At 40.0% G+C, this 14,593-nt stretch overlaps 1 protein-coding gene across 3 annotated transcripts in view; it reads left to right on the top strand.

Moving 5' to 3' along the window:
* Nucleotides 1–14,593, top strand: part of LOC127426134 (liprin-alpha-4-like) — a 164,317-nt gene that overhangs the window by 147,377 nt on the left and 2,347 nt on the right. For 2 of the 3 annotated variants that reach the window (XM_051672693.1, XM_051672691.1), the window contains exons 23-30: nucleotides 331–357; nucleotides 710–885; nucleotides 1,330–1,427; nucleotides 2,024–2,199; nucleotides 2,411–2,479; nucleotides 3,550–3,730; nucleotides 5,566–5,606; nucleotides 14,569–14,593. The exon at nucleotides 14,569–14,593 is cut by the window's right edge and continues 2,347 nt beyond it. In XM_051672693.1, coding sequence (XP_051528653.1) covers nucleotides 331–357; nucleotides 710–885; nucleotides 1,330–1,427; nucleotides 2,024–2,199; nucleotides 2,411–2,479; nucleotides 3,550–3,730; nucleotides 5,566–5,606; nucleotides 14,569–14,593 — 793 coding nt within the window. The remainder of the gene's footprint in view (nucleotides 1–330; nucleotides 358–709; nucleotides 886–1,329; nucleotides 1,428–2,023; nucleotides 2,200–2,410; nucleotides 2,480–3,549; nucleotides 3,731–5,565; nucleotides 5,607–14,568) is intronic. The other variant, XM_051672694.1, reaches the window with a different exon arrangement.

Here is a 14,593-nt window from a genome sequence, read left to right as displayed (position 1 = left end):
ACTTCTGCAGCCCTCATAACCCCAGCCTGCTGCCCCTGAATCCATCCCATCCCCCTATGCCCTGCACAGTACACAAACAGTGCACCTTTGTGTGATGTTTGCATGTTTACAGTATGGGTGTATCTGTGTTTTGTTCTGTAGTCAACAGTATTTGCCAACTACATTTGCTATAAATGTTCCTAGTAACAACCACTGCTGCTGTTTCTCGGTGTCCCACTCTATTCACTCTAACTTGGCTGAGCTCAGTGAGTTATTTAACTGGAAGTGTATACTACTAACAGTGTCTCCTATGTGCTCTAACATGCTGTCACTCTGGGGTTTGACTAACAGGAGAAAGAGGAAGGAAGCTGGGCTCAGGTGAGACGAACTCGCTGCCTTTGACCGACAGAGAGCCTTCCACTGACCTCACCATTAACCTTTTTTTTTCTGGAATAAATACTTTCAATACAGATTAACCTGAGAAGGAATTTATAAACTTACTACATATGGAATTGGTTGAGAGCTCAAATGAATGTCTTATGAAAATATGCAGTTATGTATGCAGGGAATACAAAGATTTTGGTGGAATAATTGAGGATAGATGTTGATAATAATGTTTGTGGGCAAGTTTGTATGTAAGATTGAATATTGTGCCTACATAAATGATTTAAGATTAATAAACCCACTTAAGACCCAGTTAATAGCATATAATGTGTCCTTTATTTCTCAGACTCTAGCATATGGTGACATGAACCATGAGTGGATTGGGAATGAGTGGCTTCCCAGTCTGGGCCTACCTCAGTACCGCAGCTACTTCATGGAGTGCCTGGTGGATGCTCGTATGCTGGACCACCTGACTAAAAAAGACCTGCGAACACACCTAAAAATGGTGGACAGCTTCCATCGGTAAACAATAACCATAGTTGCTAAAAAATTACTTATTAATAATAGATAGGCTTACTTTCATGTTTTGAAGAATAATACTCTTATTAATACTCAATAATTTTTTTATGTTTTTTTTATTTTGTGTTTTGTTGTATTTTATTTTTATTAATTTTTATTTTATTTTTTTCGGTTTTGTGATTTGTTTTTGATTTTTATTTTGCTTTGCCTTTTTTTGTTTTGTTTTTTGTTTTGTCTCATGTTTTATTTATTTATTTATTTTTCCTTTGTTTTTTGTTTTTGATTGTTTGTTTGTTTTGCTTTACTTTTTGTTTTGTTTTATTTAATTTTGTTTTGGTTTCATTTTGTTTTTTGTTTCGTTTTTTGTTTTGCTTTTGTTTTGCATTACTTTTTGTTTTGTTTTGTTTTACTTTTGTTTTGCTTACTGTTTGTTTTGTTGTTTTGCAGGGCTAGTTTGCACTATGGCATAATGTGCTTGAAGAGGCTGAACTACGATAGGAAAGAGTTAGAACGAAGAAGAGAAAATTTCCAACATGACATCAAAGGTGACTCAGCAGACACAATAATTTTAGAGCTCATCTTCCTATGAGCAAATTATGATTACACTGGATTGATTACTACCACAGTAGGTTATGAAGGGAATAGCACTATCTAGTGGCCATACCTGTAAACCACATTTTGAGGACAGGAATGTGTGAGGTCAACAGCTGTGCTTTTTTAGTGTCAAATCCATTTAATGGGACGGCGCCCGGCTGAACTTTATCATAACACATGAACTTGACACAGCTGTCACAGCTTTTTAATATCTTTCATCTTCTTCACTAAAGGCACACGCACCAACTGCTTAAGACATACACACACTTAAGCACATTGCGCACAGAATTGTACAAAGAGAAAGTAGGCCAGCCAGCTGTGCAAAATGATCACACTGCACATAATACTGTTACCTAAACACAGATATTTCGAAGTGGTACAGTTGTAAACACAGTCTCCTTCGAAGATTTGCTTCATTGATGTTTACTGCACAGAGTATAATGTAAGTATTTTGAAGCAGCTTAATGTGAAAGCAACTGATGTCATGTTTTGAAGAAAGTGTCTTGAAAAGGTAATATCAAATTATTCTACCGTTTTGCACTCCCAGATACCCTGGTGTGGACCAATGATCATGTAATGCAGTGGATACAGAACATCGGTTTGAAGGAGTACAGTAATAACCTGCTGGAGAGTGGGGTGCATGGAGCTCTAATCGCCCTAGATGAGACTTTCGACTTCAGCAGCTTGGCCCTCATTCTACAGATCCCTATGCAGAACACCCAGGTGAGAGTTACACAGATAATGTTCAAACAAAGGTGTAAAGCCATCAGTGATGAGCTGGTGAATACCATACCTGGTTGCCATTCTAGGAGAGCACTTTTTTGATGTTCTGGTATCAAACTCGCTCAAACTCGCTCAGACTCACTCAGTTGACATGGTTGTCCAGCATACTGAGTGCCGTTCCAAAGTCTTGTATGTCTGATGTATCTTCCAGGCCAGGCAGATTATGGAGAGGGAGTTCAATAATCTCTTGGCATTGGGAACGGACCGGCGCCAGGAAGAGGTAGGTGAAATTTTGAATTCTAGTTTGGATTTCAGATGTCATGCAATTTTCCAGGTCACTAGAAGCCCAATAGAGTTTTGCTGCTAACATGTGCATTTTGAATGGGGCAATAATAATTGAGGTGCAAATTATCATCCAGACCACTGCTAATGCAGCATATAGAGGCACTCAGAACATCACTGTCATGTTTTACTTGTTACTTCTATCAGCGCTGGTCAGGATGGACCAATCAAAGTCATTTGCAGAATTTTATAAAAAGGCATTTTATTGAGGGCCTGGGTAGCTCAGCAAGTAAAGACCCTGACTACCACACCTGGAGTCGCAAGTTCGAATCCAGGGTGTGCTGAGTGACTCCAGTCAGGCTTCCTAAGCAACCAGTTGGCCCAGTTGCTAGGGTGGGTTGCCATAATGTGGTTCTCGTGCTTGGTGGGGCGCGTGGTGAGTTGTGCGTGGATGCCGAGGAGAATAGCGTGAGCCTCCACACGCGCTAAGTCTCTGCGGTAACGCGCTCGACAAGCCACATGATAAGATGCTCGGATTGACTGTCTCAGACGCGGAGGCAACTGAGATTCATCCCCTGCCACCTAGATTGAGGCGAGTCACTACGCCACCATGAGGACTTAGAGCGCATTGGGAATTGGGCATGCCAAATTGGGGAGAAAAGGGGAGAAAATCCCCCCCCCCAAAAAACATGTACAAATATCTATTGTAAGAAAAAAAATGGCTTGAGATTTAAATATATCTCAATGGAGGATTCAGCTTGAAACATGATTCGAAAATGGCCTACAAGGAACTACAGGTTACTTGTATATGGCAGTAGATACCACATTACTGTAATTAATTAGCTGATAGTGCATGTGAGCTGAGATTGCATGTCTGCGACCAGACCATTCTTGAAGAAGCCAAGACAACAATATCAGATGACGCTTTTACTGTATATCAAGTTCTGTTTAATTAAAGCTGCCTTAAAGTTTACTTAAAGTAGTGTTGTAATATTCACTAAAAAACACCAGTGTTGGTGCAGTCATAGTTTTGAATAATATCTCAACCCTTTTAATCCTTTACAACAGTGTGATGACAAGTCATTCCGAAGGTCTCCATCGTGGCGTAAGCGCTTCAGGCAAAGAGACGGCCAGTGCTTGGGTATGATGCCAGGGTCCATAGAGACTCTTCCTGCTGGCTTCCGCCTCAACACCATGTCCATTCCCTCCTCCATGGTTGCTGTGCCCAAAAAACAGCTGCAGCCAGAAGGTAGAAATGGGGATTGGCTGTTTTACAGGGCTGAAATGAGTTCAGCATTGCCATTAGCATGTTGCAATGGGTGCAGTACATTACTAACAATGACTGCCTTCAGTTAACGGTATATCTTATAACAGGGGTTTTCAAACTGGGCTCTGTGAAAAATTACACTTATTTTGTGGAAAAATTTCTTTTTTTTTTTTTTGGTGGAAAAAAAGTGAAGAAAAAAAAATTAACATTTATTGAATTTTACATTATTTCTGTTTTACTCTGCTTTTAGACAAAGACGGAAATCATTAGACTAAATATGATTTTATTCTATTGACAGTTGTAATAAAAATAATATAGTTTTGCATATAGTTGGATGGTATATAATGTAACAAAATATTTCTTATTTATTTCAAAGTGTTCATCTCTCTTTCTTTTCAACGTACTGTTCATACTTTTAAGAGTAATTTAATTTGTGTTGATTCTCTTCAAATGTATATATCTAACATTAATAGTTGGTAGAAAAAAGACACACTTTAAACTTAATGCTTGGTAAATATTTTCCAGAGAGTATTTTAATCTTTTCTTTTGGTTTTTGTACAATGGCAATATAAGGCAATGTTTTAATTTTGCAAACAACATGCCTTTAGTATATCATGCTTACTATTTTTTAGTGGTCGACCGATATGGGTTTTTTAATGGCCAATGCTGATATCCAGAGAGCAGGGTGACCGATAGGCTGATACAATGCTAATATATCACACAATTTAATATAGTGTAAAATAAACATAAAATTTATTAAAAAAATAAATAAATAAACTCTTATTTAGCACTATATTTACTCAAATTTACACAAAACCTTAACTTTGTAAAAAATCATCTTTAAAAAATAAAATTGTATTTTAAATGGTAGATGGGCTGAATCACTTGCTTGGATTGTCATGAACTGACCATCATGATTTGTGAATTAGAGGAACTTTTGATCCTGATCCTGAAGTTTTGATTTTGGCTGTTTTGGATATGCGCTTCAGAGGAAGATATTAGAAGAGCACTCTACGGGAAGAAACGGCTGGATTTTCATGAGGTTCATGAATACATCTGTTTAAACGAGACATCCACATATTTCCAGGCAGTAAATGATAGAAGTATGATATTGATATTTGCCTTTTTATCATTAGACAAGACAGATAACAGTTACAGGGAACTAGAGAGAGAGAGAGAGAAACACGGGAGCACTTTAACTTAATGAGCTCAGGCGTGTCTATCGCGGCTCTGATGTGCAGACCATTTAAATGAGACTGTGTTGCACACCAGTCTGTTCTTGTAGTAACACAATGGCTTGTAGCAAAACAAAAAAAACTGTGATTTGTCGTTTACATGTCTCAGACGCTTAACATGCAAGCAGGCGATTCCCAGCGCCCTCGCAGCCCTAAGAATAAAATCGGCCATATGGGAAAATTTATCTTCCGATGCTGATAATTAAAAAATTCTGAATATCGGCCAGTATATCGGTCGACCACTACTATTTTTCTCACTTATTATAAATGGGTCTTTGTTCATAAAAATACATAGCTGCCTTATTTATAGCTTTTTTAGAAAGCTCTCACAATGGGTTCATCATATTTGGGGGACCTTGGCATCAAAAAGTTTTAAAAACCTTAAAACACTACTTGCTGCAAGTGCAAATAATGTACGCTTATTGACTGTGAAAGCATGACTGTGTTTTACATAACTAATATTAACAGCACTGTTAGAATTGATAAAACAAAAAAGACAAACACCAAGTCTATTCATGCCCAAACAGTTTGCATCCCCTAACTCCCTGCATGTTTTCTCCCCTCTGTGTCTCTGTGGTTCAGCAGCCGGTGCTCCGGCCCAGCAGAGACTAGACCCCTCAGCTGTAAGGACTTACTCTTGCTAACTTGCTTTTACTAATCACTGCACTTACACTAACAGGTAAGCTCTTGACTGCAGCCTCTCAACTAAAGGAGAGTGAGCTAGAGGTTAGTTACACTGTGTCTACACTGGACGGAACAAAACTGCATAATCAATGGAACTGTCTAAACCGCTACTCCCCCCAAATATTTTTCCCCCTCTGAAATAAATTGAATTTATTTTATTAAATGATTAAGTTCAGGCATGAAACTCTAATTGGCACAAGCTGATAGGCTCTTTAAACTTGTCTGTTAGCCAATCAGCTTGCTTACATGTGATATGTCAAGCCAGTCGGCTAACATGGCGTAAGCTGATAGATCCTTTGTCACGTAATCAGGTAGCCAATCAACCTGCGTACTCTCTCTTTGCTTCACATTTAAATTTGCTCAGTTTGCAAGTTGGTTTCACTGCAGCTCGCTGCGAGAGTTTTCTCTGAAAATGCTGTATGCTCAGTTGGTTGCTGGAGCTTTTTATTCTATCAGCTTGCACGGTAAGGTCTGCTTTGGCCTAAAAACATAGAAGTGCGTCTTTGTGAAGGTAAGCCGTAACCAAATCAGGCACTGGCACACATCGCTTTCTTTAGTCATAAGTTTAAACCTACACATAGCTTGGCTAATTAAATTGGTTAAATAATCGGCTTTCTTGGTCCAGATACACATTATGAGTCAGGTCCTTAGCTGTTTAAGTCTTTTGGCAAAGCATGCCTAGGCACACAGATATTTAGTTCATTAGCACTATGCCATTCGGCCAAGCAGTCCAAGGCACACCTAGCTAGCATACACTCAGTGCACATGGCTCTTCGGAGCAGCAGCAGTACACAAGTCTTGGTGGTAGATCTGCTTGTTTGCGGGTTGTGTTATGTGTTATTTGTTTGTCCTGCTTTTTAGGGGGATTGTATTTATGACTAATTGTACTGCAGCATGTCATGCATGTCTGATGCAGCCTGTTTTGTGTTTTTCTAATTGTGCAGCAGCAGCTTGTCCATATGCTTAAATCATTATGTCTTTGTATGTTCTAGCAACAGCAAGTCTCCATACTTGCTCTGCAGCAGCATAGCAGATCTAGTCCTCCAAGACCAATATCCTGTCAATATGTCATACCCACATTAACAAGCTAAATCTTGATATTTTCATGGCTGAAATAAAATTGTGTGTAACATTTTTCTCTATTCTAAAATAGCCCATTCAAAGTAAACTTTTTTGCCAATGAACAGTGTTGGGTAGATTAATTTTGAAATGTAATCTGGTACTGATTACATATGACAACTAAAATTGTAATAAGTAACAATATTTTAAATTGCACTTTTAGGTAATCTAATCTGATTACTTTTGGATGTGTTACTTTTGGATTTTCATCATGTTTTGATGAAAATCTAATTTTAAGTGTATTAAGTACCAATTTACACTCATTTACACACTTCATTAAACATTAGTATATATGAAATCAAACATAATTTTGCTATTTGTCAGCCCCTGGGTTCCCCTGTACTCAGATAATGTGCCACTTCAGTGCTTTCAGTGTAGACAACCTAAAGAAGTCTGTCGCTTCGAGTGTAGACACAGTGTTAGGGTTTTTCACATTTCAGGTTTTTTGATAAAGAAAGATTTATATTATTTACTTAAAGGAATATTCCGGGTTCAATACAAGTTAAGCGCAATCAATAGCATTTGTGACAATGTTAATTACCACAAAAATTTATTTTGACATGTCCCTACTTTTTTAAAAAGAAGCAAAAATTGAGGTTACAGTGAGGCACTTATAACCCCAATTCCGAAAAAGTTGGGACAGTATGAAAAATGCTAATAAAAACAAAAAGTGATTTGTAAATTATATTCACCCTTTGCTATATTGAAAGCACTGCAACTAAACATTATATGATGGTTTACCTTGTGAATTTCATTGTTTGTTTGTTTTTATGTACAGTAATTTCAAATGACAAATTGGAAGGATTTTGGGCATTTCACCCTTTACAGTGCAAAGGAATCTCCAAATCAAATCAAATCAAATCAAATCACTTTTATTGTCACACAACCATATACACAAGTGCAATAGTGTGTGAAATTCTTGGGTGCAGTTCTGAGCAACATAGCAGTCATGACAGTTCTATCAGCAAGACTTGCAGACTTGAGTGAAATTTAAGATGACATTTATTTGATGAATGTAAAACAGAAATGTAATGTCTCTCTTTGGCGTAAGCCCTGTCTGGCGGTCCGAAGAAGTTGTACTCTGAACCGTCATATCCTGCCGGAGATAGGAGGCAGGGGCGAGGAGCCTACCCCTGTGCAGGACGGGACTCAACTGGTGGTGGTGGGGTGATGGAGGTTGCCATGTTAGCACACTAACTAATGGTGCGATGATGTACAACTGCTAGTCTTCCCGCTAGAACTACACTGCGCTTACATTGATGAGACATATACCAATTTACAATAAACATCAGATTTACATAACACAATTTAAAATCTAATATACACATAATTACACAGAACACAATATACAAATAATAACATACAACGTACAGTATACAATACACACAATATAGAATACACATTATACAATAAAAAATAGTATATATAGTATATATAAAATGTACAGTAGGTTGTATTGTACTGTATTGACATTCAGGCTGTCGGTTGATAGTCAGTTGCCAGTGTGTTGTTAATAGAGAATATAATTTATGACAGTCCAGTGTGAGATAATAGGATTAATAAAGTGCAGTGCTGATGTATATTGATCGTGAGAGATCAAGAGTTGAAAAGTCTGATTGCTTGGGGGAAGAAGCTGTCATGAAGTCGGCTGGTGCGGGTCCTGGTGCTGCGATACCGCCAGGCAGGCGGTGAGTAGCAGTGAGAGCAGCCCATGGCTCGGGTGGCTGGAGTCTCTGATGATCCTCCGAGCTTTTTTCACACACCACCTGGTATATATGTCCTGGAGGGAGGGAAGCTCACCTCCGATGATATGTCTGGCAATTCGCACAACCCTTTGCAGGGCTTTGCGTTTGTGGGTTGTGCTATTGCCATACCAGGCAGAGATGCAGCCAGTCAGGATGTTCTCTACAGTGTTGGTTTAGAACTGTGTGGGGATGTGGCGGTTCATTCCAAACTTCCTCAGCCATCTCAGGAAGAAGAGGCGCTGATGAACCTTCTTCACAACGGCCTCAGTGTGGACAGACCATGCGAGTTCCTCAGTGATGTGGACAACGAGGAACTTGAAGCTGCTGACTCTCTCTACCGGTGATCCATTGATGGTGATGGGGCTGTGTTCTCTTTCTCTTCTCCTGAAGTCCACCTCAAGCTCATTTGTCTTACTGACATTGAGTGAGAGGTTGTGCTCCTGACACCAGCGTGTCAGAGTGTGCACCTCCTCTCTTTAGGCTGTTTCATCATTGTCAGTGATCAGACCTACCACCGTCGTATCATCAGCAAACTTAATGATGGCATTGGAGCTATGTGTTGCCGCACAATCATGTGTGTACAGGGAATACAGGAGTGGGCTGAGAATACAGCCCTGTGGGGCTCCAGTGTTGAGGGTCAGTGATGAGGAGATGTTACTGCCCATTCTAACCACCTGGTGTCTGCTTGACAGGAAGTCCTGGATCCAGCTGCACAGCGAGCTGTTTAAGCCCGGAGTTTCACATCAAGCTTGGATGGCACTATGGTGTTGAATGCTGAGCTGTAGTCTACAAACAGCATTCTCACATAAGTGTTCCTTTTTTCCAGGTGGGAGAGAGCAGTGTGTAGTGTAGATGCAATGGCTTCATCAGTGGAGCGGTTTTTGCGGTAAGTAAACTGCAATGGGTCCAGTGAGGGAGGCAGCACAGAGCAGATGTAATCTCTGATTAGCCTCTCAAAGCATTTGCTGATGATGGGGGTCAGAGCAACAGGACACCAATCACTTAAACAAGTGATTTTGGATTGCTTTGGTACAGCCACAATGGTGTACGTTTTTAAGCATGTGGGGACCACAGACAAGGAGAGGGAAAGGTTGAAAATGTCCATAAAAACACCAGCCAATTGGTTCGTGCACGCTCTGATGACGCGGCCCGGAATGCTGTCTGGACCCGCGGCTTTACGGATATTCACCCTTCGGAAGGATCGGGTTACATCTTGTAGCAAATTAGCTTAAAAAGGGAATTATTTATAATTAATTATAACTGGTTATAATTAATAATAAATATTTAGATTAGATCTTAGAATTAACTGTAGCAGAATCGACATTACAATTACTTGATCTGTCCGTCAACCGAGCAGACAATATAATTATTTATCAATTCTAGGAAGATTACTTTCCTGGCCAAGGAACGATAGCCTTCCTACTTATACAGTGCTAGCAGTAGTTTAGCATGTAGCAAGGAGCAACATTCAGTGACTTTGAATTGTGAGCGGAACACAGAGACAATCAATTGTGAATATAAGGGATTTAATAAATGAACCTATAACTAACATACAAACAAACTAAGCAAAACATACATATATAGAATGAAGGAAAGTAAGGAAAGGAGATAGAGAGAGCAAAGAAGGCAGTATTTCACATCAGTTAACCACAACCTAAATGAGAATCATCAGAGGCACAATTCACCTTAAAAGGGGTTCAAACTTAAACGCGCATCTAATCAGTTGTAAATGGTTACTTGCATTGGTTTGTTGCTGAATAAGAGTCTTGATGCGGTAGACGAGGTTCTCGACGATTTCTTTAGGAGTGAGTTGAATAAGTCCACAGGAAATCCACAAAGTTACTTGAAGGTAAACACTGCCAGAAGGTTAAACTCAAGAGGAGAGTTTTTGGAGTGTGTTGGTCTCAAGAAGAAGAGTTTTTGAGCGATGATTAGTCTGCGTTCTGGAGTTTTGATAGTTCATTGCCGCACCCATTTTGTGGGTGGAGTGGCCAATCAGAGGCATGCATTTTGAGCGGGAGAGACATCCTTTGTCTCCGTTTATGGCCCATTCGCATTTTATTGCTGATCTGGACCGCTAGCGCAGCTTTTAATTCAACACATAGTAAGAATTGTTCGATGCATTTCACGATCACATGGTGTACATTATTGTGTGAGAAATAAAGAGAAGATCATTTTGATACCAAGAAGGTAACCTCCAGACGATATTAAAGCAGAGATACACTCATACACTTGAATATAGGCATTTAACGTCTAACTAATACAAGGGTTTTAACTAAGTTAATATGATAGGGGAATATACATACAACACATGCATATAGCAGATACATTTATAACTGCTTACTATGGCCTAAATAGAGAAAATGTCTTTAGGTGTGTGTGTGACGTGTATTGGAATTACTGGAGACAGACAACTGCTCTGGTGCCTGGCACGGGGGGTCACCCCCCTTTCTGTGGAATGTGTTTGAAGCTTGATGGAGACACTCCAGAGGTGACCTGTTTTAGCATCCTTTTGATAGTGATAAAGACCATCTGCAATTTAGCACCCATATAAATGTAAACGCGGAGGCCAGGTCAGTAATTTATATGCAAATGTCAAAAGGCTAAAAGAGTTTTTTTTAAACAAAGTGTAATTAACCATCACTGATCTTACACAGACGTTACAATCTGCTACAGAGACGGAGAGTGAACTAACCTCTGTAGCCTCGGCCACGAGAGCTCTCTCCGCAAGGGCGGTGATATTTCCCTCGAACCGAGCATAAAAAGTATTTAGCTCATCCGGGAGAGAGGCAGCGGTGTTCACGGCGGAGTTTTTATTCCCTTTAAAGTCTGTGATGATATTAATTCCCTGCCACATGCTTCTAGAGTCTGTGGTGTTAAACTGTCCTTCAGTCTTGTTCCTGTACTGGCGTTTTGCTGCTCTGATAGTTTTGCGGAGGACATAAATGGCTTGTTTATGCTCCTCCGCGTTCCTGGAATTAAAAGCGGAGGTCCGCGCATCAAGTGCTGTGCGAACATCGCTATTAATCCAAGGTTTCTGGTTGGGGTAGATCCGTATTGTTTTGGTCGGAACAACATCCTCAATGCACTTTCTGATGAAACACATTACGCTATCAGTGTATAACTCGATGTCGTCATCAGAGGCGGACTGGAACATCTCCCAGGCCACGTGATCAAAACAGTCTTGTAGCGTAGAGTCTGATTGGTCTGACCAGCACTGGATCGTTCTGAGGGTGGGTGATTCCTGTTTCAGTTTCTGCCTGTAAGCGGGCAGAAGCAGAATGGAAGAGTGGTCCGATTTGCCAGATGGTGGGCGGGGGAGGGATTTGTAGCCATCCCGGAAGGGAGAGTAGCAGTGGTCCAAAGCCCGGTCCCCTCATGTGTTGAAACTGATGTGTTGGTAGTATTTCAGTGCTATTGACTTGAAGTTGGCTTTGTTAAAGTCCCCAGTCACAATGAACGCAGCCTCAGGGTGCGTGGTTTCCTGCTTGCTTATTAACCCCTTCCTTGAGTGCCCGGTCTGTGTCGGCTTGTGTGGGGATGTACAAAGCAGTGATAATGACCGCTGTGAATTCCCTCGGTAGCCAGAATGGTCGACACAGAAGCATGAGAAATTCCAGATCAGGAGAGCAGAAAGACTAGATAGAATGTACGTTCCTCTGATCACACCAGGATTTGTTGATCATAAAACATACAACACCACCTCTGCTTTTACCTGAGAGGTGTTTCTCTCTGTCCGCTCGGTGCACGGAGAACCCCGCGGATTCGATGGCTGAGTCTGGAATCTCTGCAGACATCCAAGTTTCTCTTAAGGCAGATAATGCAGCAGTCCCTCGTCTCTTGTTGGAAAGAGATCCGCGCTCTCAGCTTGCAGAGATTGTTGTCAAGAGACTGAACATTTACCAGTTGAATACTGGGTAGAGGGTGTCGATTTGCATGACGTCTTACTCTGATGAGAATGCCAGCTCTACTTCCCCTTTTCCTTCTGCGTTTCCGCGGCTGGGCTGCCCAGACAAAGGGCTCCGCTGCCGTGTTTGTAAACAGCGGGTCGGCATTGAGGAATTTGAAGTACGGTTTACGGTGTGCAATTGCAGAACCAATGTCCAAAAATGTTTGTCTGTCGTAGACAATAAGGCAGACAACATCCAAGACAAAAAACATAAGAATTGTAAACAAAACAAACAAAAAACTACAATGTTGTGTCGGAGCTCGCAACGCAGCAGCCATACTCAGTGCCATCTTGAGTCACAGAGAATCTGGTCAAATCTCGATGTGTAAAGAGTAAGACGAAAACCACTTCTGAATGCGTGTGATCTCTGATCTCTCAGACATCACTGCTTAAAAAACATAATTCATCTGTAATGGATATCATGAACATGGGCTTGGGATTACTTTAGTAAACCTTTGTTAGTCAACACTATTCGCCACTGCATCCACAGATGCAAGTTAAGACTTCACTATGCAAAGCAGAAGCCCTACATCAACACTGTCCAGAAGCGCTGCCGACTTCTCTGGGCTCGGTCTCATCTTAGATGGAAAGAAGAACAGTGGAACCGTGTTTTTTGGTCCGATAAGTCCACATATCAATATTTTTATTTTAAAAACACAGCCATCGTGTTCTCCAGGCCAAAGAGGAAAGGACCATCCAAGCTGTTATCAGCGCCAGGTCCAAAAGCCAGTGTCTGTATTGGCCAGGGGTGTGTCAGTGCCCATGGCATGGGTATCTCGCACATCTGTGAGGGCATCATTAATGCAAACAGATATGTAAAAATTCTGGAGCAGCATATACTGCCATCCAGCACCGTCTTTTCCAGGGACGTCCTGAAATTTTCAGTAGGACAACGTCAAACTACATACTGGCCAAATAAACAGAGAGTGTGGGTGCTAGATTGGCCTGCCTGCAGTCCTGACCATCTCCAATTGAGAATGTGTGGTGCATTAAGAAGACCCCATACAATTGTGCTGCTGAAGACCTGTATAATGGATGAATGGGGGAAAATTCCACTTTTTAAACTTAACAAACTTGTGTCTTCAGTGCCTAAATGCTTAATAAGTGTTATTAGAAGAAATGGTGATGTTTCACAGTGGTAACACTCGAATGTCCCAACTTTTTTGGAGTGTGTTGCAATCATCTGATTTTAAATTACTGTACATTTTCAAAAAAGAAAAAATGAAATTCACCAGGTAAAACATCATATGATATTTAGTTGTAGTGTTTTCAATATAGCAAAGGGTGAATATAATTTACAAATCACTCCTTTTTGTTTTTATTAGCATTTTAATCATACTGTCCCAACTTATTCTGAATTGGGTTTGTACAATGGAAGTGAAGGGGGCCAAATTTTGGAGGGTTTAAGGCAGAAAGGCGAAGCTTATATAAAAGCACTTACATTAATTCTTCTCTTAAAACATATGTATTGTTTAAGCTGTAAAGTTGTTTAAATCATCGTTTTATGGTTGTTTTTGGGTTTATGGCGTTACGTCGTTATGGCAATGAAATTGCAATATTGGATATATCTTTACAGAAAAGGTTAGTAAGCTGTTTTGTCAAGCTAAAATTGTGTTAACACGGATATTGTTTACATCGTGTGGCTATACTTTTGAAACAATATTGTAACATTTACTGATTGGCCCCATTCACCTCTATTGTAAGTGCCTCACTCTAAACCAGATTTTTGTTTTTTTTAAAGAAAAGAAGAGACATGTCGAAATTATTTTTGTGGTAATCAACATTATGCCACAAATGCTGTGGACTCAGCTGAACTTGTATTGAACCCGGGATATTCCTTTAATGAATGGTCCATTATCTTTTCTGACTACTTGAATACTAAAACTGGAATAACTGTATAAACTGAGAATCACATTTAAATGGTCACTTTTTTAAATGTTCTCTCTTTATGTGTTTTATTAAGTAGATATTTAGTATGTGAGATTATAGGGTATTAAAACTTAATTATGTCACCTGAATTGTGAAACAAAAAAGAACATGTACTGAAAATATGAATTTACTAATTTGATTCAGTCTTTTCCTTACCAGTGCATTCCCACTACCTGTACGGACA

The sequence above is a fragment of the Myxocyprinus asiaticus genome, chromosome 35 (assembly GCF_019703515.2).
Source record: "Myxocyprinus asiaticus isolate MX2 ecotype Aquarium Trade chromosome 35, UBuf_Myxa_2, whole genome shotgun sequence".
Lineage (NCBI taxonomy): Eukaryota > Metazoa > Chordata > Actinopteri > Cypriniformes > Catostomidae > Myxocyprinus > Myxocyprinus asiaticus.
This window is presented reverse-complemented; position numbering and strand designations above follow the sequence as displayed.